Below are 22849 nucleotides of genomic sequence, written 5' to 3'. Positions count from 1 at the left end.
AAGAGGAGACTTTATTGTAAAGGAGAGAGCAGTACGGAGGCTCCACCTAGATCCCCCATCATCTGATAAACACATAGAAACAATGTATTCAGTCAGTGTGTGTGTTTCCTACAGATGGATCCAGTAATGGGAACCCACCAGAGAGATGTCCCCATCCTCTGTATTCCCGGGATTCCACACAGGAAGGTCACACCATCCCTCACCATCATCAGGTAGGTGGAACTGAAGGCTGTGGGGGGAAGGTCAAAATCATTCTAAAGTATGAAATGACGTTCTTCTACTTAATCTCTTGTTCTCTTTTTGGGAATGTATTCTACCACTTTTGCGGATTAGGATAAAAAGCCAAAAGACATTAAAGAGGAAGAAGAAGAGATGTTGGTGAGTGGAGATCAGCAGTCTATGAAAGAGAGGAAGATGATTAATAAAAGTAAACAGGAGGAATCTTCTCTTCATATGGACACAAGTAAGTATTAAAGGAAAACTCCAGTCAAAAATGAAATTTTTCCTATTAATAGTATGTTAAATATCTTTATCTATGACATTATTCATTTTCTGGCTAGCTGAGTGTCTAGCTTAGAAAGTCTTATCTAGAAAAAAAGAGGTTTTTTTTTTTTTCTTGATATAGGGATGGAGACGCCGGGCAACACCAGCTTGGGTCTCATCTAAAGTCCCACCTAGTCCAATATGTTTAAGAAAGTCTTATCTAAGCTAGACAATCAGCTTCTTCATGTTCTTCACTGAAATTGCTCTCTCCCTTTATCTGAATTTGCTAAACTGTCTTTCACTTCCCGAAAAGGTTGTTGGTCTTTCTTAGATAGGCACGCCTAGACCTGCCCAGCGCCACCCCATCCCTCCTATCCTTCACAGAACATGATCTCCTCCTGTCCTCAGAGCCTCATTTAAGCGAGCAGCTTTTCTTGAGATAGAGGGAGAGGGCAGGCTTTGGAAGTATATTATGCTCCCTCCCCAGGCTTCCAGCAGCACATAACACACACATTGACGGTTTATTCGAAACGGTAAGATAGATTAGAGTGCAACATGCTACAGATTTTCTACAGTGTAGAACCACTTGGTTGTTTCTACATGGCACCGTGATGAGCACTGATGGTACTGTGATGAGCACTGATGGCACTGTGATGGGCACTTTGATAAGCACTGATGGTACTGTGATGGGCACTGATGGCACTGTGATGGGCACCGTGTGCATGGTGTGGCACACGCCCAGCTGCTGTGAACGGTGGAGGGAGCTGGGGAAGAAATGTCACGTGACCGGCGCAGTATATGAAAGAAATAAGGTACAAAGGAACATTTCTGAAACTTTAGAAGGATACAGATCGATTTCCATTGTCCTGGCGGCAATGGAGGTAGCCGGCCTTTAGGGATGGACAGAACGGTTCGTTCCAGCCCTCTCCGCCGTACACATTCCTGGGGTGGAAAACTGGCAGATGGATTACCTCAGTCGGGAGGCTTTGGACCAAGGGGAGTGGTCCCTTTATCTGCAGGTGTTTCATCAGTTGTGTCTCCAGTGGGGCATCCCTGAGGTGGATCTGTTGTCTCGGCTCAACAGAAAAGTGCAGAAGTTTGTGGCTCAGTCATGGGATCCTCTGGCGGACTCCGCAGATGCTCTGTTGGCCCCGTGGGGTCAGTATCATCTGATTTACGCCTTCCCTCCTCTCAAGCCTCTGCCAAGACTTCTACACAGGATTGAGGCAGAAGGGATTTCGGTCCTCTTAGTGGCTCTGGACTGGCCTCGCTGGGCTTGGTACGCCAATCTGGTGTGGCTGGTCACCAGCATTCCTTAGAAGCTTCCTCTCAGGGAGGTTCTGCTGTCCCAGGGACCAATATTCCATTCTGCTTTACAGTCGCTGGCTTAGCTGTTGAATGCCAGGTGCTGATGGATAGAGGTTTATCTGAGTCGGTGATTCCAACGCTGTTAAAAGCTTGGAAATCTACTTCTAGGAAGATCTACCATCGAACATGGAAGACGTACATTGTGTGGTGTGAGTCTCTTGGGGCTCATCCTCGCTCCTCCTCGGTGGTTCGGATATTTACCTTCCTTCAACGGGGGGGGGGGGGGGGGGGGGTTGAACAGAAATTGGCCTTGAGTAACCATCAAGAGCCAGGTGTCGGCTTTGGTGGTCTTCTTCCAACGACCCTTGGCCACACACTCCCTGGTGCGTACCTTTCTTCAGGGGGTCTGACATTTGGTTCCTCCAGTGCGGTCTCCGTTGCCGCCATGGGACCTAAATCTAGTGCTTTTGATCTTTCAGAAGCCTCCCTTTGAGAACCTTCCAGAGATTCCCTCGCTCACGCTGTCTCAGAAGGTGGATTTTTTGGTGGCTGTCACCTCTGCACGCAGGGTGTTGGAACTAGCGGCGTTATCCTGTCGTTCACCTTACTTGGTGATTCACAGAGATAAGGTGGTTCTTCGCCCCTGTCCATCGATCCTCCCAGAGGTTGTCTCTGATTTTCATTTGAATGAAGACATTGTGTTGCTTTCCCTGTGTTCCAGGCCATAACATCTGAAGGAAATTGCCTTGCATACCTTGGATGTTGTTCGGGCAATAATGGTGTACCTGGCAGCTACGGAGTCTTTTAGGAAGTCAGACTCACTCCTTGTGCTCAGGGATGGGCTTCGGAAAGGGTTGTCCGCTTCCTCTGTGACCATTTCCAGATGGATCAGACAGACTGTCATGGCACTGCCGCGTACTCACCTGCGTCTGGGCGCCTGCGGCGTTTTCGCAACAGAGTCTCGGTGCTTGCCATCCTCAGAGACACCTCCTCCGGGTCTGCGGTGGTTCCTTCTCCTCCCCTCACCTCTGAGGACCGCAGCGGGCACACTGTCGTGGCAAAATGGCGGCCGTCATGTGGTTCCAGTGTCTTACACAGAGGGAGAGAGGAGAGTTGAAGATCTGGTAAGGTCAGGTTCTATGAAGCAAATCAAGATGGCGCTGGGTCTCTGACTTCCCTTTATAGCTCCTGGCAGCCCCACCTACTGGTGAGAGGTGGCGGGTCATGTGATCCTGGCTCCCTATATAAACCAAGCACACCTTCCTGTCAGTGCTTGGTTATTTTCCTTGCTCCTGTGTGTCTGCTGTTGCTTTGCCTGTGTTCCTGGTTCCTGATTCTTTCTTCCTCAGGTTGATACTCCTTGATTGCCTGCCAGACCTGACTCCAGAGTTGTCAACTTTATTTCCTCCTCTTCATTAAAGGCCTCCGTGCCACCACAGACCCTACGGGGCCCTGTTCCCACTTCCAGGGACTCCTGAGGGTCGTGATTGTAAGGGAGTGCTGTTCCACTGCAACTGAGTTCCCTCCCCACTGCAAGACCCCAGGTGGGTTGTGACACAGACAGTTATTTGGGCCTATTTCATCAGGGGTCAGGTTCCTCCTTTCCCTGTCAAGGTGCACTCTACCCAGGCACTAAGTGCCTCCTGGGCCTTCTGTCATCAAGTGTCAGTGACGCAGGTTTGCAAGGCGGCCACCTGGTCGTCAGTGCACACTTTCATAAAGTTCTATAAAGTGGATCTGTTGCCATCTGTGGATGCTTCCTTTGGCCGCAAGGTTTTGCAGGCTGCTGTTTAGAGGACCTGATCCTCTTTAAGGGTGTATTGTTCTTTTCAGGTGTGCGCCAGTTGTTTTGGTTGAGCTCCCATTGCCTGGATGGCTACTGTTTAGCCTCGGGAATTTTTCTTGCTGTTCCCACCCCTCATGTTTAACACTGCTTTGGAACATCCCAATGGTTATGAATATCCGGAGCTGTGTCCGTCAATGAACGAAAGAGAAAATGGGATTTTTGACTTACCGTAAAATCCATTTCTCTGATGTTCATTGACTAACACAGCACCCGCCCCTATGTGGAGTTGTAATTCTTCTGACACTGCTTGTAACAAAACTGAGTAACTATAGCAGAGAGAGGGAGTATACCCCCTGGGGCTGCCCATAGGGGTAGCCAGATTCTTTTTCTGCCTAGTGTCCTACTCCTGTAGGGGGCAGTATAACCCAATGTTCAGGAAAATCTGGAGCTTTGTCCGTCAAGGAACATCAGAGAAATGGGTTTTACAGTAAGTCAAAAATCCATATAAGGTTTGATCCGATTTTCCACCCGGGATAAATTACTTCTTGCTTTCAAAAAATAATATAATTTTCCTCATTTTCACAGGGATTACAATAGAGAACTATTTGTGTATTAGGTTATTTTGTTATTAGAAGTATGTCTGCAAATTATTTATGGTGTGTGGGGCTTTTTTTTTCAGAGGATAGATGCAGGAACTCCCCCCTTTGGAGTCACCCCTTGTCTCCGCCCCCTTACCCACCTTTGAGCATGTCTATTGGTACCACTCCCTACCCACCTCCGCTTTTAGAGAATAATGAACCAAGTATCATTTTTCTTTTCATTTCATTTTTTTTTGTGCTTGGTAATTTGTATAGAATTTGTTAATTTTTCCAAGAAAATGGTAATGTTTACAACGGCAGACCGCCATCCTGTCTCCACGGGGAGAGATGGCGGCCTCCGCGTCCGCTGATCATCTTCCTCTGTGGCGAATAGACGTGCGCGCCCCCGTTAGTGTTCCCGAAAAGCCACGTATAGGTCAGAGTTGAAGCTGATCTAGCATGTAAAGGGTAGGCCAACTCAATATTGAACCCTACGGACTCAGACTGGGATGCCATTAAAGTTCATGTGCGGGTAAAGGCAGGCGTCCCAATACTTTTGATAATATAGTGTTCATGTGCATGGAAGGCATATAGGTGCAGATATAGATTGGATACATACAGTATGTAGAGTGTCTGTATTCTTCCTAAAATAACAATGGGAAGAATCCTGAAGGGGTTATTATATTATTTTTTTTGCATACTCTTTCGGACTCATGATCTGTTTCTGGGATCCAAAAAACACAATACTCTTTAGAAAAGAACCAAGGTTTTTGAAAGGTTTAACCTTTTTTCCCCAGTGACACGCATTCTGTGCTACCCTTGTTCAACACGGAGGACATCACATCCTTTACTAGTGGAAACATTGTGAAATCTTAACTGCTTACAGTGGGAACATCATCAACGTATCTCCTCCACCACCCAATGTTCCCTACAATTGAGGTGGAAGTATTGTACACCCTGCAATATACACATTCCCAGTCCTCATCAGAAATATGTAAGCTTTGTATTTACTCCTCTAGCCTCTTATGTTCGCAACAACCTGGGTGTGAGTATAGAATTAAAAGATAGTGGTGGCCCATGAAGGCACAGTGGCCCAGCCACTGATGTTGTTTGTTTTCATAGTTTGATGTTAAAATTTATCCCAATACTATGTCAGATCTCCGTGAAATTGTTGAGTGCTATAACGACATACACTATATTATCAAAAGTATTGGGACGCCTTCCTTTACACGCACGTGAACTTTAATGGCATCCCAGTCTTAGTCGGTAGGGTTCAATATTAGGTTGGCCCACCCTTTGCAGCTATAACAGCTTCTCCTCTTCTGGGAAGGCTGTCCACAAGGTTTAGGAGTGTGTCTATAGGAATGTTTGACCATTCTTCCAGAAGCACATTTGTGAGGTCAGGCACAGATGTGGAAGAGAAGGCCTTGCTCGCAGTCTGCTCTAATTCATCCCAAAGGTGTTCTATCGGGTTGAGGTCAGGACTCTGTGCAGGCCAGTCAAGCTCCTCCACCCCAAACTTTCTCATCCATGTCTTTATGGACCTTGCTTTGTGCACTGGTGTGCAGTCATGTTGGAACAGGAAGGGGCCATCCCCAAAACTGTTCCCAAAAAGTTGGAAGCATGAAATTGTCCAAAATGTCTTGGTATGCTGACGCTTTAAGAGTTCCCTTCACAGGAACTAAGGGGGCCAAGCCCAACCCTTAAAAAAACAGCCCCACACCATATTCCCCTCTCCGCCAAATGATTTGAACCAGTGAACAAAGCAAGGTCAATAAAGACATGTATAAACGGGCTTGGGGTGGAGGAACTTGACTGGCCTGCACAGAGTCCCGACCTCAACCTGATTGCTCTAATTCATCCCAAAGGTGTTCTATCGGGTTGAGGTCATGATTCCGCACAGGCCAGTCAAGTTCCTCCACCCCAAACTCACTCATCCATGTCTTTATGGACCTTGCTTTGTGCACTGGTGGGCAGTCTTGTTGGAACAGGAAGGGGCCGTCCCCAAACTCCTCCCACAAAGTTTACAGCTTGAAATTGTCCAAAATATCTTAGTATGCTGACGCCTTAAGAGTTCCCTTCACTTGAACTAAGGGGCCAAGCCCAACCCTTAAAACACAGCCCCACACTATAATCCCCCCTCCACCAAATGATTTGGACCAGTGCACAAACCAAGGTCCATAAAGACATGGATAAACGAGTTTGGGGCGGAGGACCTTGACTGGCCTGCATAGAGTCCTGACCTCAACCTGATAGAACACCTTTGGGATGAATTAGAGCAGAGACATTGAGCCAATACTTTTGATATTATAGTGTGTGCGACTCCTGAATGTAAATCAGAAACATAATTATAACCTTTCTTTTTTAAAAATTTCTTTCCAACAGATGAACACCGCGTTCGTAACAGGAGTACCTCCGAGGGACGTTATATTTCATCTCGGGATTATAATGCAGAAGATAATGGCATCACACAGTGTTCTCCAGAAGCTAACCTCGTAACTCACAATATAAGCCATAGACCTTACAATTTAGACAAATCATTGAACCCCTCTGAGGAATCTTCTGATAAATCCCATTCTGTGACTCCAGAAATACATCTAAAATCTCAGAGTACGGATGGATTAACCAATCCATCTCATCCCCAGGGATCTTCTTTAGGGCATGGAGGAGTTCACGTAGGAGAGCCTTCAACATGTGGGAAATCTTTTATTGAAAACAGAGACCTTCTTACACACCAGAGAAGTCACACGACTGAGCGCCCTTTCTCGTGCTCAGAGTGCGGAAAAAGTTTCACTTTGAAAGGAAACCTTGTTCGACACCAGAGGCTTCATACAGGTGAGCGTCCTTTCTCATGTTCAGAGTGTGGGAAATGTTTCATTGAGAAGAGATGTCTTCTTCGACACGAGAGAAGCCACACAGGAGAGCGTCCCTATTCATGTTCAATGTGCGGGAAGCGTTTTGCCGATAAAGGAAACCTTCTTTTGCACCAGAGAAGTCACACCGGTGAGCGCCCTTATTCGTGTTCGGAGTGCAAAAAATGCTTCACTGATAAAGTAAAACTTCTTCTTCACCAGAGAATTCACACCGGTGAACGTCCTTTTTCATGTTCAGAGTGCGGGAAATGTTTTAGCCAAAAAGGAAACCTTGTCAAACATCAGAGGAGTCACACGGGTGTTCGTCCCTTTTCATGTTTAGAGTGTGGTTTCTCTTTCACTGCGAAAGGAGACCTTCTCAACCACCAGAGAAGTCACACGGGTGAGCGTCCCTATGCATGCTCAGTGTGCGGGAAATGTTTCATTTTGAAAAAGACACTTCTTACACACCAGAGGAGTCACACGGGTGAGCGTCCCTATTCGTGTTCCGAGTGCGGGAAATGTTTCATTCACAAAGGAAGCCTGGTTAAACACCAGAAAACTCACACGGGCGAGCGTCCTTTTTCGTGTTCAGAGTGCGGAAAATGTTTCATACACAAAGTAGGCCTAGTTACACACCAGAGAATTCATACGGGTGAGCGTCCATTTTCATGTTCAGTGTGCGGGAAATGTTTCACAGAGAAAGCAAAACTTCTAATACACCATAGAAGTCACACAGGTGAGCGTCCTTTTCCATGCTCGGTGTGCGGGAAATGTTTTATTGAGAAAAGACAACTTGTTCAGCACCAGAGAATTCACCAATCTCGAACAGTCAGCTGCTAATGCTATTGATTGTTACATTTCACAGCGGGAACGGTTTACTCCATAGAAATAATACTCACCGGCCACTTTATTAGGTACATCTGTTCCATTGCTCGGTAACACAAATTGCTAATCAGCCAATCACATTGCAGCAACTCAATGCATTTAGTCATCTAGACGTGGTAAAAGCGACTTGCTGTGCTGAGTTCCAATCTGAGCATCAGAATGGGGAAGAAAGGGGATTTAATTGATTTTGAACGTGGCAGGTGGGTTTTTCTGGGATTTTCACACACAGCCATCTCTCGGGGTTACAGAGAATGGTGGGAAAAAGAGAAAATATCCAGTGAGCGGCAGTTGTGTAAAGGAAAATGCCTCGTTGAGGTCAGAGGGGAATGGGCAGACTGGTTCCAGATGATAGAAAGGCAACAGTAACTCAAATAACCACTCGTTACATCCAAGGTATGCAGAATACCACCTCTAAACGCACAATACATCCAACCTTGAAGGAGCAGAAGACCACACCGGGTACCACTCATGTCCGCTAAGAACAGGAAACTGAGGCTACAATTTGCACCGGCTCACCAAAACTGGACAATAGAAGATTGGAAAAACGTTGCCTGGTCTGATGAGTCTGGATTTCAGGTGCGACTTTCCGATGGTGGGGTCAGAATTTGGCGCATGGATCCATCCTGTCTTGTATCACCGGTTCAGGCTGGTGGTGATGGTGTTGTAATGTGTGGGGGAGGAGGGGGGGGGTAATGGTTCAGGCTGATGGTGGTTTAATGGTGTGGGGGGATATTTGTTTGGCACACTTTGGGCCCCTTAGTACCAATTGAGCATGGTTTAAACACCACGGCCTACCAGAGTATTGTTGCTGACCATGTCCATCCCTTTATGACTACAGTGTCCCCATCTTCTGATGGCTACTTCCAGCAGGATAATGCACCATGTCACAAAGCTCCAATCATCTCCACCACTGGTTTCTTCAACATGACAATGAGGTCACTGTCCTCCAATGGCCTCCACACTCACCATATCAGGACACTTTACTCCAATGGCCTCCACACTCACCATATCAGGTCACTGTACTCCAATGGCCTCCACACTTACCATATCAGGCCACTGTACTCCAATGGCCTCCACACTCAGCACATCTCATCCAATAGAGCACCTTTTAAGATGTGGTGGAACGGGAGATTGGCATCATGGATGTGCAGCCAACAAATCTGCAGCAACTACGTGATGCTCTCACGTCACTATGGACCAAAATCTCTGAGGAATGTTTCCAACACCTTGTATCTATGCCACGAAGGATGAAGGCAAAAAGAGGTCCAACGCAGTACTAGCAAGGTCTACCTAACAAAGTGGCCGGTGATTGTATATCAAAACAAGTAATTTTACAAAGGAGTAGATGGGAAAGGGTAAAGGGCAAAAGTGTAATTTCCATTATCACTGGGGTCTCTTGGCTTGAGTCTCTTTATGGAGAGGCCAATGGGGTAAGAATTGCTTTCTACAGTTCCTGGCTCTCAATCCTCTTGTTTGGGTTCTCCACAATGTTAAATAAAAATCCAGCAAGGATGATCCCTCTCGTAATTGGCCTAGTGGGGACCAAGACCCAGGAAGTCAAGAGTTAGAAGCATACCAGGAAATGTTCGGAACCCCAGGAGCTTCAGATTCAATGGGGGAGGGAGGTGGATAGGTATATTAGGAGTATGGTGAAGATATAAAAAGTATTTGTTGTGTGATGTGATAGTTATTGGTCTTCAGGGATTACATTATAGCAGTGTTTCTCAACCAGGGTTTCTTGGAAACCTTGGGTTCCTCCAGAGGTTGCTAGGGGTTCCTTGAGCAATGTGCACTTTCTGCCTCTCCGATACAGTGCCTTGCGAAAGTATGCCACATTTCAGGCTTCAAACATAAAGATATAAAACTGTAAATTTTTGTGAAGAATCAACAACAAGTGGGACACAATCATGAAGTGGAACGAAATTTATTGGATATTTCAAACTTTGTTAACAAATAAAAAACTGAAAAATTGGGAGTGCAAAATTATTCAGCCCCTTTACTTTCAGTGCAGCAAACTCTCTCCAGAAGTTCAGTGAGGATCTCTGAATAAACCAATGTTGACCTAAATGACTAATGATGATAAATAGAATCCACCTGTGTGTGATCAAGTCTCTGTATAAATGCACCTGCACTGTGATAGTCTCAGAGGTCCGTTTAAAGTGCAGAAAGCATCATGAAGAACAAGGAACACACCAGGCAGGTCCGAGATACTGTTGTGGAGAAGTTTAAAGCCGGATTTGGATACAAAAAGATTTCCCAAGCTTTAAACATCCCAAGGAGCACTGTGCAAGCGATAATATTGAAATGGAAGGAGTATCAGACCACTGCAAATCTACGAAGACCTGGCCGTCCCTCTAAACTTTCAGCTCATACAAGGAGAAGATCAGAGATGCAGCCAAGAGGCCCATGATCACTCTGGATGAATTTCAGAGATCTACAGCTGAGGTGGGAGACTCTGTCCATAGGACAACAATCAGTCATATACTGCACAAATCTGGCCTTTATGGAAGAGTGGCAAGAAGCCATTTCTTAAAGATATCCATAAAAAGTGTCGTTTAAAGTTTGGCACAAGCCACCTGGGAGACACCAAACACGTGGAAGAAGGTGCTCTGGTCAGATGAAACCAAAATCAAACTTTTTGGCAACAATGCAAAATGTTATGTTTGGCGTAAAAGCAACACAGCTCAGTGTTGTCGGCTTTTCGTTTGTCCAACCAATGTGTAATATTTATTAACTTTGATATATTTATTACTTTAGTTATGCAAGATTGTGTGTTAATAATTCATTCTGAGTTTCTAAAATAAACCAGAAAGTTCTAGACTTCACCATATTCTGGTCTGAGTCGTGTTTTTTATAATAGACCTCAATTTCTTGGATGACTGGTGGTTGAATTGTGGTCAGTCCATAGTGAATCATCCAGTGGTGTTTTATAAGTGTAGAGTCAGGATGTAGAAGGTCCAGATCCACGTGTTTTTCTTTTTTCCAGGGGTGCAATGCGCACTTAAGAAACAAAAAAAATGTGAGCACACAAAAGTAAATCACACAAAAAAATTGCACAGGGTGTACACAAGGTCCTCCAAAGAGAAAGAACCCTGGCCCTGATCAGAGTGCAATATTGCTGACAGGGACTGGAGGTACTCACGGTCCACCCAACCGAAATCAGATGGACCCCTTTCTTCGAGAGACCTGCAGAAGCAAGATCTGCTACTAGGTAGGGCTCCCTCAAAGGTAGACACCATAGGAGGGGGAGAACCTGAACATAAGGCCACGTGCCCTAACCCCCCAAGAATTCAGGACCTACACCCTACTAGTCGGGAGTGAGTAAAGTGTCATCATGCTGTGCAAAAAAGACACACAACATGAATAGGGGAAAAGGAAAAGTGCTTCAAGTGCCAAAATGCTATACATTGGCTGGCCTTCCAAAAGTCCCGGCAATCCTGGCCAAAAGGCTAAGCCCTTGGAGGCATGTGTGAAAAAAGCGTGAAAGAAATGCTGTGACCTAGGTGCCATCAAAACAAAGTGAGTCCGTCCATCCTCACAGTAAATTTCTTTGGACTCCAACTCCAGGGGCGCAAGCACCTTGGGCCACATACACCAGATTATCAAAAGTATTGGGACACCCGCCTTTACATGCACATGAACTTTAATGGCATCCCAGTCTTAGTCTGTAGGGTTCAATATTGAGTTGGCCCACCCTTTGCAGCTATAACAGCTTCAACTTTTCTGGGAAGACCGTCCACAAGGTTTAGGAGTGTGTCAATGGGAATGTTTGACCATTCTTCCAGAAGCGCATTTGTGATGTCAGGCACTGATGTTGGACGAGAAGCCTGGCTCACAGTTTCACTCTAATTCATCCTAAAGGTGTTCTATATTAAGTTGAGGTCAGGACTCTGTGCAGGCAAGTCAAGTATCTCCACCTCAAACTCACTCATCTATGTCTTTATGGACCTTGCTTTATGTACTGGTGCGCAGTCATGTTGGAACAGGAAGGGCCAACCCCAAACTGTTCCCACAAAGTTGGGAGCATAAAATGTCATGATATGCTGATGCCTTAAGAGATCCCTTCTTTGGAACTAAAGGGCCAAGCCCAAACCCTTAAAAACAACCCCACACCATAATCCCCCCTACACCAAATGATTTGGACCAGTGTACAAAGCAAGCACCTGTTCACAACAAAGGACGTGGAAGAAGCAAAGGCAAGTGTGGTGCCTGGCATCTCGTAATTTCCGGTTTTGAAATCACGTGATGCCAGAAGCGGAGGATGCCCGTTGACTCCTGGGATTGATGATGCTGTTATCCCAGGACTCAACAGGAGACCGGAGATTGCGTACCTGGCCACAGCGACAAAGATATTAGCTAGCAGTAGGGCCATGGGTGTTAGCTAGGGGGAAGTTCTGCTTTCAGTGGTTATAAAGCCTAAACATTCCTTGCATTAGGGTAAAGAGGTTTAGGTAGTAGTACGTAGTGGTCCTCATTCGATCCAACACTGTGCTCTCTCCCCTCACTTCCTTTTCTCACTGGCTTTGGTAATCAAAACCAGTGACAAGGGAGCTGGGGAATCTAAACAAATACTTTGTCTTCACCAGAGTTACTGAAGGTAGAGGTGGATTTTGACAAGGATAGAAGGAGCCAACAGGTAACCAGACCCTGTGTGAGGGGGGCAGTCTCTGTAAAAACAGATCATTAGAAGTCCATATAAGTATGAAGTTCATAGGACAGGAGGAAGTTATCCAAAAAGAATAAGGGGATTCTTAAGCCTAGTACACACGCAACGATTATCGGCCGACCGATCGTCCGTCTTTTGTCCAGAGTGGTGTTTTGTTGGTTGGAATGTGCCTATACTGCACACGAATTTTCTCGCCCGACAAAATTCTACTTCAGAAGTGATGTCATGTGTTGGTTTGCTTTCTTTGTGTTCTTTCTTCTCTGAGCATGTCCAGTCTTGCTCATTCGATTTTTCCCTGTCGAAATCTGTACTGACTGCACGAAAATCGGCCGTGTTTTGACGGTGGACAAAAGTTTTATAGCCTGCACACCAGATTTTTTTCGGCCGAAAGGTCGGAGTCGGTTGTCGGAAGCATCATACTAACAAGCCGAAAATCGGCAGATCGGTCGTCGGATGAAAATTCCCTGCCGAATTTCGACGCGTGTGTACGAGGCTTTAGACATGGTGTCCAAGCACTAGGGCAGGCTTATCCACAGAAGCAGGGTCTAAATAACAGGCAGGAGAGAGAAGAAAAAGCACCTCTAAATGACAGGAAGGAGAGAGAAGCGCAGACCGTTTACAGGTTTATTAGGTGCAATAGAAGACAAGAGGTAACTCACATGGAGTCATCAGGAAGGGAAGTCCAGGATGTCCACGATGTGAACCGCCAGGGTCTGCTGCTGCATGGAGGAGGCCAGGCTGAATTTCTCAGGTAGAAGCAGAGGGGGTGAAGCGGGACCGCAGCAAATGCAGCTGATGTCACTATAGGGGGGGGAGGTCAAACATGTTTCGGAATATGCGCGATGCCAGTCCTGGGCAGGAGACTAAAGCAGGAGGAGCTGTATTTATGGAGAGGCACCGGGGCTAGCAGAGTTTTCATGCAGACTATACTTCGAGGTTACGGCCCTCTAAACCCATCTGAGAAGGCAGCTACTGGGAACGCTGATATAAAAGTCCCTTGCAATACTGACTGAGACGCTGGTATCATAGGCTAATATGCAATTCAGCCTAAGCCGGCAGGAGTGCATGGAAATGCAATAGAAGCACTGGGAGCTGTAGGAATGCAAAGAGTTAAATCGGATCACTACAGACTTTGGAGGGCACAAGTGTGGTAAGGGATGGCATAGAGGAGCAAAAAGGCGGGAAGCTGGCAGAAGTACACAAGAAATCCTAAGCACCAGTATGCTAGAGTGCTCATAGGATATGACAGATGCTGGAATAAGGTGGCAGGTGCACACAGAGAGTCAATGGGCATAAGTTGGACAAAACTGGAAACACTGGAGCTATGGAGATGGTACTAAAATACACTGGAAGACACTAGTGAAGTCACTGGGAACACAGGAGGTCTAGTGTCTTGCGTGTGGATGCCTCGTTAAAACTCTGGGCAACTCCTGCACTAGTCTTTTAAGACAGTGCCTGGCAATAGACTGACTAAAGCCCCGTACACACGATCAGATTATCGAAAGATCTGTCGTCCGTTTTTTGTGGCATGCTAGTCTGATGTGAAAAGTGAAGAGGTTATTTTCATACGAATTTTCCCGTACAACAGAATTCTACTTCAGAAGTTGAATGTGTCTTTCCAAGTTTTTTCAATAAAGGAACCGTTTGAATTGTAAAAAAAAAAAAGAATTCTACTTCAGAAGTGATGTCATGTGTTGGATTGCTTTGTATGTGTTCTTTCGTCTCTGAGCATGCCTAGTCTTGCTCTTAAGATTTTTTTCCATCGAAATCTGTACTAATGAGACGAAAATTGGACGTTGTTTTGATGGACAACAAAAATTATATAGCCTGCACATCAGGATTTTGTCAGCCGAAAAGTCGGAGTTGGCTGTCGAAAGCACCATACTAACAATCCGAAAATCTACAGATCGGTCGTCGGATGAATTTTCCCTACAGAGTTTCTTATCGTGTGTACGGGCCTTAAGGCACTGGAGGTTGCTGGACTGCTGCCTGCCAAAACCCTTGTACAGGAGAAAAGATCCAGTGCTAGAGCATGGAAAGAGTGGAATCATCATACTCCTTGCTACTAGGAGTGGAATCCTCATACTCCTTGCTACTAGGAGTGGAATCCTCATACTCCTTGCTACTAGAGTCTGTGCCATCTTCAGAGTCTTCCCTACTTCCACCCAACGTAGCCATCTCCACTTCTAAGGAGGCTCTCACCTCAGTCATTTCTCTAACCTCAGTAACAATTTGATCAAGTACCGTAAGCTATCTCGAAACTAGAGGATCAGCCTTTCGCTTCGACTAGCACCTACTGTATGACCACCGAGACCTTTCAGGTGCACCTGTGGTTCTCATTCTTCTTTATCTTATGGTTTTATTTGGGCGTATATGGTATTTTTCAATGTTACTGAACCTTAAAATGCAATAAAATAGATTTTCATTATCTTTCCTAGTTGTCTGGATTTCAAATTGTATAAAAAAAATGCACCAATAATCTGTCAGAATATTGGAATACAAAGCATGTTGCAGATTTTATATTCTCCAAAAAGTGGTGATTCTACGTATTGTCGAAGGAATGCGGAGACTGTAACGTGAAAAAACCATACCCCGTGAAGAAACCACACCCCTCGTCACTTCCGGTCTGAAACAGCAGAGCAGCGCAGCAGAGCGCATGCTCAGAGCCCCGGAGACGTAATTGAAGAAGAAAGAAGTTCACAAGTGCGCATGCTCGGAGGGTATGATATGTTAACGGCACTAATACTTGCAGCGGTAAAATTAAAACAGTTCTGCTGCAACATCAATCATCTCCTCTCCTCTCCCTGTCACTTCCCTGATCTCCCCTAATAAATATAAAAGCGGCGGCGGGTGTATAAAATGTAAGTGACGGCGATCTGTGCTCCGTGATCCGCTTTTATATTTATTAACCCGAGATCAGGGAAGTGACAGGGGAAGGAGCGGACATGAGGCATGATGCAGAGGAGCTGTTATAATGTAACCGCCGCAAGTTAAACTACCGTGAGAAATCCATACCCTCCGGAAGTGACGAGGGTATGGTTTTCTCACGGGTATGTTTTTTTCACGGAACAGAGACAGGAAGTGATTTAATGGAGAGGAAGTTCCGGGTCAGAGTTGATTTGGGAGGAAGTAGAGAGGAGACATTGCTGGAACTGGCAGCAGAGGAGGTAATAAGATATTGTTTTACATTTACACCCAGTAACCCCCCCCCCCCCCCCCCCGTCATGTCCGTCCTTTTTCCTCCAGCTTCTATACATATACATAGAGTATTATGTACGTCCAGAGCTTCTGGTTTCTAGACCAGATACATCCTAAATATAGAGTAATATATCCAACTGTCCTTCCAGAGCCTCCGGCTTATAAACCGTATACATCCTAAATATAGAACCATTTATCCAACTGTCCATCCAGACCCATTGGTTTATAGTCCAAATATATCCAAAATATAGAAACATTTCTCCAACTGTCCATCCAGAGCCTCTGGTTTATAGACCGGATACATCCTAAATATAGAGCCATTTATCCAACTGTCCATCCAGAGCCTCTGGTTTATAGAACAGATGCTTTTTAAATATAGAACCATTTATCCAACTGTCCATCCAGAGCCTCTGGTTTATAGAACAGATGCTTTTTAAATATAGAACCATTTATCCAACTGTCCATCCAGACCCATTGGTTTACAGTCCAAATATATCCAAAATATAGAACCATTTATTCAACTGTCCATCCAGAGCCTCTGGTCTATAAACTAGATACATCCTAAATATAGAGCCATTTATCTAACTGCTAATCAAGCCTCTATTTATAGACCAGATACATCCTAAATGTAGAAAAAATATCTAACTGTCTATCCAGACCTTTTGGTTTATAGACCAGATACTTTCAAAATATAGAACCATTTATCGAACTGTCTATCCAGAGCCTCTGGTTTATAGACCAGATACATCCTAAATATAGAACCATTTATCCAACTGTCCATCCAGAGCCTCTGGTTTATAGACCAGATACATCCTAAATATAGAACCATTTATCCAACTGTCCATCCAGAGCCTCTGGTTTATAGACCAGATACATCCTAAATATAGAACCATTTATCCAACTGTCTATTCAGTGCCTCTGGTTTATAGACCAGATACATCCTAAATATAGAACCATGTATCCAAATTTTATTCCAGAGTCCTGATACATCCTAAATATAGAACCATTTATTCAACTGTCCATCCAGAGCCCCTGGTTTATAGTCCAGATACCTCCTAAATATAGAACCATTTGATTAACTGTCCACCCAGAGCCTCTGGCCTATAGACCAGATACATCTTAAATATAGAACCATTTATCCAACTGTCCTTCGAAAGCCTCTGGTTGTTAGACCAGATACATCCTAAATTTAGAACCATTTATCCAACTATTAAACCATAGCCTCTGGTTTATACTTTAGATAAATCCTAAATATGGAACCATTTATCCAACTTTCCAGCCAGAGCCTCTGGTTAATGGACCCAATACAGCCTCAAAATAGATGCCCTAAGACCTATTTTGGTGGAGTTGGCTGTCAGTTGACATCAATGTGCACAGTACATGCAGTGTCCAGTGACACTAAGAGGACGAGAATCACAATATAGACATTCCCGGCCACTGTGCACACAGAACAATGTCATGTCTACATATCCTCCATCATACATGGTCATTACTATATAGTAAACAATTTAGTATTAATATGAACTATTTAGTAAAGTTTTCTCTCTAATCCAATATATACCGGGTAATACTACTTCATTATAAAGCCCATCTAGTAATAAAACCTTAACAGAAGATCTAACCCTCCTCCTTGCTGTCTAAACCTAGAGTAAAAGGTTTGGTTGCCTATTAGATGTAATCTTTTATTTTCTTACAGTTGCATTGATACACGGGGACTACAATGTAATCTAAAGAACAATGTAATATAAACACAGAAAGGAGCTCATTTTTAAATCATACGACCACATCAATGAGGATGGACAAGGACCAATGTCACACGACTGGGAGGATAGTAGACCTCACCCTGGAGATCATCTACCTGCTGACCGGAGAGGTGAGGAGGATTCTGGAAGGATCACATGAAATCACTCTTATCTCTGTAACTAAACCACCGACCTCACCGGAAAGGTGAGAAAGATTCTAAGAAGTCATTTAATATAATTGTTACTTTCTCTCACTCTCAGGATTATAAAATAGTGAAGAAAATAGCTTGGGAACCAATAACACCCAGCAGCTGTCTTCAAGCGACACCGCCCATCACAGTGCCTCCACCTCCCTGCCTGACAACTGACGTAAAGAGTCGCGAGAAGATTCTGGAAGCCACCAGCAAGATCATTGAGCTGCTGATGCAAAAGGTGAGCGATGCTGGGAATTCTAGGACATTATCCAGTAACAGACAAGGGATGTGTCTGGATGGTGACTGTATCATTGTGTGTGTCAGGTTCCTATAAGGTGTCAGCATGTCACTGTCTATTTCTCCATGGAGGAGTGGGAGTATTTAGAAGGACACAAGGATCTCTACAAGGACGCCATGATGGAGGATCAACAGAAATTCGGTGAACAAATAACTGGAAAGAAAACCTTTTACTTGAAGGAGATGATTTTGAACCTTGCTTATGAGATTATTAAGCTGCTGATTGGTCAGGTGAGGAATTCTGGAGATTAGCAATTAACATCATTATTATTTACCGTCGTTAAGAGAGCAATGTGTTGACCAGAGAGGTGGCAGATTCTAAGAATCTCATATTTATTATTTTATCACACAGGATTGTACGATAGAGAAAAAGCCATCTTCAGAGAGAGATCACGGTTTGCCAACAAACTTGGATAAGAGCTTGACCTCTATTACTGAGCCGCCTTCTTTGATATCTGAAATACAGAATAAACAAAAAATTTTAGAAATCACCAACAAGATTTTTTGGTTGATGTCTAAAGAGGTGAGTGGTGGGAATTCTGGGACATTATCCGGTAACAGACAAGGGATGTGTCTGGATGGTGACTGTATCATTGTGTGTGTCAGGTTCCTATAAGGTGTCAGGATGTCACTGTCCATTTTTCCACGGAGGAGTGGGAGTATTTAGAAGGACACAAGGATCTCTACAAGGACGTCATGATGGAGAATCAGCCGCTCCTCACATCACCGGGTAAGAGGAGACTTTATTGTAAAGGAGAGAGCAGTACGGAGGATCCACCTAGATCCCCCATCATCTGATAAACACATAGAAACAATGTATTCAGTCAGTGTGTGTGTTTCCTACAGATGGATCCAGTAATGGGAACCCACCAGGGAGATGTCCCCGTACTCTGTATTCCCGGGATTCCTCACAGGAAGATCACACCATCCCTCACCATCATCAGGTAGAAAGAACGGAACATGTAGACCTTAAATTCAATTCCAAGCAATAAAATGGCAGTTTTATGTGTAATCTCTTGTTCTTTTTTTTTTTTTAACAAATGTATTCTGTCATCATTGGGGTTTAGGATGAAGAATTGCAATACATAAAAGTTGAGGTTAAAGAGGAAGAGGAAGAGATCTTGGTGAGTGGAGATCAGCAGTCTATGGAGGAGGGGGAGATGATTATGAAAACTAAACAGGAGGAATCTTCTCTGCACATGGACACAAGTAAGTGATAAACAATAATTGTGGAAATAGTTTACATTTATGTTCTTCAATGTTACATAAGTGGAAAAATGTCATGGGTCCATCAAACGTAGCTAAAAAATATGAAAGGTCCATTTCCTTTCCTCAATATGACGTCATGTTCCTAACAAAGGAGGTGAAGATACTGTATATTCCATGAAAGGTCCAGCTCCATTCCTAAATTTAACATAATTTTTCCAACAAATGAGGAGGAAATACTGTACACCATATGAAAGGTCCATCTCCATTCCTCAATATAGCGTCATGTTCCCAACAAATGATGAGGAGATACTGTACACCATATGAAAGGTCCATCTCCATTCCTCAATATAGCGTCATGTTCCCAACAAATGATGAGGAGATAATGTACACTAGGGATGCACTGATCCAACTTTTTTGGTCCCGATCCCAATGCCGATCTTTTGCTTTGTGAAATCGCAGATCCCGAGTCCGATCCGGAAGTGCTGTTTTGTGAGCTTATAACAAAATAATACTTCCGGATCGGTATCGGCAGATACCTTATATCAATTGTGCATTTAAGAGGTTAAACGTCCCTCCTCCGGCAGACACGGAACGAAAAAGATACATTGTATACATTGTGTTTACTTAACTGGGAGACTGACAGGCATTTGCAGGAGGCTCTTTTTTTTTTCTTTGACAGCTGTTCTCTGCTCCCTCACAGCTATGTAAAGAGCAAAACCGGATCGGCCCATAGATCTGTTAATTTTACCAATCCCCTGATCCAGCTATTATGCCCATATCGGCGCCGATATCTGATCCTAATATCGGATCGGTGCATCCCTACTGTACACTGTATGAAAGGTCCATCTCCATTCCTCGATGTAACGTCATGTTCCCAACAAATGAGGAGGAGATACTGTACACCATATGAAAGGTCCATCTCCATTCCTCGATGTAACGTCATGTTCCCAACAAATGAGGAGGCGATACTGTACACTATATGAAAGGTCCATCTCCATTCCTCAATATAATGTCATGTTCCCAACAAATGAGGAGAAGATACTGTACACCATATGAAAGGTCCATCTCCATTCCTCAATATAATGTCATGTTCCCAACAAATGAGGAGGAGATACTGTACACCATATGAAAGGTCCATCTCCATTTTCAAAGTAACAATATCTTCAATATACAAACATTGTTACTGAGTGCATGTTGTATGTACAGTATTTTATTATTGATCTGTTTTTATTTATAGTTTGGTGTTATATTTGCTCCCAATTGAATGCCATAGCTTTATGAAAAAGTTAAGTGTTGGACCCACATAAATGACTTCTGAATGTGAGACAAAAAACATTCCTTAAAACGTTTTTTAATACGTTTCTTTCCAACAGATGCTATGGAACACTATACATGGAACAGGAATACCTCTGAGGGACATTTTATTTTATCTCTAGATTATAATGCAGAAGATAATGGCTTCACACAATATACTCCAGAAGTAAATCCTTTTACTGATAATGTACATCAGGGACCTTACCATTGGGTGAGATCAATGGATCCCTCCAATCCTGAGGAATCTTCTGATACATCACAAACGGTTACCCCAGAAATGCAATTCATGTCCCGTAGGAGACGCAGAGGAAGTCCCAAGAGTCAACGTTCTTTCTCATGTTCAGAGTGCGGGAAATGTTTCGTTGACAAAAAAGGTCTTCTCAGACACCAGAGAAATCACACTGGTGAGCGTCCTTATTCATGTTCAGAGTGCGGGAAGTGTTTCACTGATAAAGTATACCTTCATCTGCACCAGAGAAGTCACACAGGTGAGCGTCCTTTTTCCTGTTCAGAGTGCGGGAAATGTTTTAGTCAAAAAGGAATGCTCCTTGCGCACCAAAGAATTCACACGGGTGTGCGTCCTTTCGCATGTTCGGAGTGTGGTAAATCTTTCACTGCCAAAAAAGAACTTCTTCAACACCAGAGAACTCACACGGGTGAGCGTCCTTTTGCGTGCCCAGTGTGCGGGAAATGTTTCACTGCCCAAGGAAACCTTCTTAGACACCAGAGAGGTCACACAGGTGTGCAACCTTTTTCGTGTCCAGAGTGTGGCAAATGTTTTACTTCGAAAGGAGGCCTTCTTAGACATCAGAGAAGCCACACAGGTGAGCGTCCTTTCTCATGTTTAGAGTGCGGGAAAACTTTCATAGTGAAAGGTGACCTTATTGTACACCAGAGAAGTCACACAGGTGTGCGTCCTTATTCATGCTTAGTGTGCGGGAAATGTTTTGCTGCAAAAGGAAACCTTCTTAGGCACCACAGATGTCACACGGGTGAGCGTCCTTTTTCATGCTCCGCGTGCGGGAAATCTTTCACTGAGAAAAGAAACCTCCTTTTACATCAGAGAAGTCACACAGATGTGCGTCCTTATTTGTGCTCAGAGTGCGGGGAGTCTTTCACTACGAAAGAAAACCTTCTTGAACACGAGGGAAGTCACACAGATGTGCATCCCTATTTGTGCCCAGAGTGCGGGGAGTCTTTCACCACGAGCGAAAACCTTCTTGAGCACGAGAGAAGTCACACAGATGTGCATCCTTATTTATGCCCAGAGTGCGGGGAGTCTTTCACCACGAGCGAAAACCTTCTTGAGCACGAGAGAAGTCACACAGATGTGCATCCTTTTTTATGCCCAGAGTGCGGGGAGTCTTTTACTACGAAAGAAAACCTTCTTGAACATGAGAGAAGTCACACGGGTGAGCAGCCTTAATAATGCTCAGTAGGCGGGAAACCTTCCTCACCACCATTGAGTCCATTGATGAAATGTATAACAATTAATTAATTAAGGGGTACAAGTCAGAAGTGACATTTTAACTAGTGGTGGAGGCTCTTGGACGGAGTCTCCTGGCTGGTCAGATTAGCTTTCTACGGTTCCTGGTCCGAATACCCCACCACCCACTGTGTCCCCCACCCCACGTTGGGGTGTCCTTATTCCTCTTTTAGCATTCTTCACATTATTAAAGTCCATCAGGGAGAGTAGGAGACCCGTGCAGTGGGCTCAGTGGGTATGTACAGTCAGGTCCATAAATATTGGGACATGGACACAATTCTAATCTTTTTGGCTCTATACACCACCACAATGTATTTGAAATGAAACAAACAAGATGTGCTTTAACTGCAGACTTTCAGCTTTAATTTGAGGGTATTTACATCCAAATCAGGTGAACGGTGTAGGAATTACAACAGTTTGTATATGTGCCTCCCACTTTTTAAGGGACCAAAAGTAATGGGACAATTGGCTGCTCAGCTGTTCCATGGCCAGGTGTGTGTTATTCCCTCATTATCCCATTTACAAGGAGCAGATAAAAGGTCCAGAGTTCATTTCAAGTGTGCTATTTGCATTTGGAATCTGTTGCTGTCAACTCTCAATATGAGATTCAAAGAGCTGTCACTATCAGTGAAGCAAGACATCATTAGGCTGAAAAAACAAAACTAACCATCAGAGAGATAGCAAAAATATTAGGTGTGGCCAAATCAACTGTTTGGAACATCCTTAAAAAGAAAGAAGGCACCGGTGAGCTCAGCAACACCAAAAGACCCGGAAGACCATGGAAAACAACTATGGTGGAAGACCGAAGAATTCTTTCCCTGGTGAAGAAAACACCCTTCACAACAGTT

General features: G+C 44.3%; 3 protein-coding genes across 3 annotated transcripts in view; 2 read left to right on the top strand and 1 right to left on the bottom strand.

Moving 5' to 3' along the window:
- Positions 1 to 22849, bottom strand: part of LOC309564428 (uncharacterized protein) — a gene marked incomplete at its 3' end in the record, with an annotated part of 637385 nt that overhangs the window by 440381 nt on the left and 174155 nt on the right.
- LOC309563884 (uncharacterized protein) overlaps positions 1 to 22849 on the top strand; it is a 71027-nt gene that overhangs the window by 27799 nt on the left and 20379 nt on the right. The window contains exons 7-8 of the mRNA XM_082268520.1: positions 20575 to 21927; positions 22175 to 22236. Coding sequence (XP_082124646.1) covers positions 20575 to 21927; positions 22175 to 22236 — 1415 coding nt within the window. The remainder of the gene's footprint in view (positions 1 to 20574; positions 21928 to 22174; positions 22237 to 22849) is intronic.
- LOC309562975 (uncharacterized protein) lies at positions 351 to 7850 on the top strand (the record flags this gene model as incomplete). Its single annotated transcript, XM_082267301.1, has 2 exons — positions 351 to 463; positions 6541 to 7850. Exons 1-2 carry the CDS (start codon positions 373 to 375, stop codon positions 7848 to 7850), a joined length of 1401 nt encoding a protein of 466 aa, XP_082123427.1. The 5' UTR covers positions 351 to 372.

This window comes from Pelophylax lessonae (assembly GCF_965119305.1).
Source record: "Pelophylax lessonae genome assembly, chromosome: 9".
In the NCBI taxonomy this organism is placed as follows: Eukaryota; Metazoa; Chordata; class Amphibia; order Anura; family Ranidae; genus Pelophylax; species Pelophylax lessonae.
This window is presented reverse-complemented; position numbering and strand designations above follow the sequence as displayed.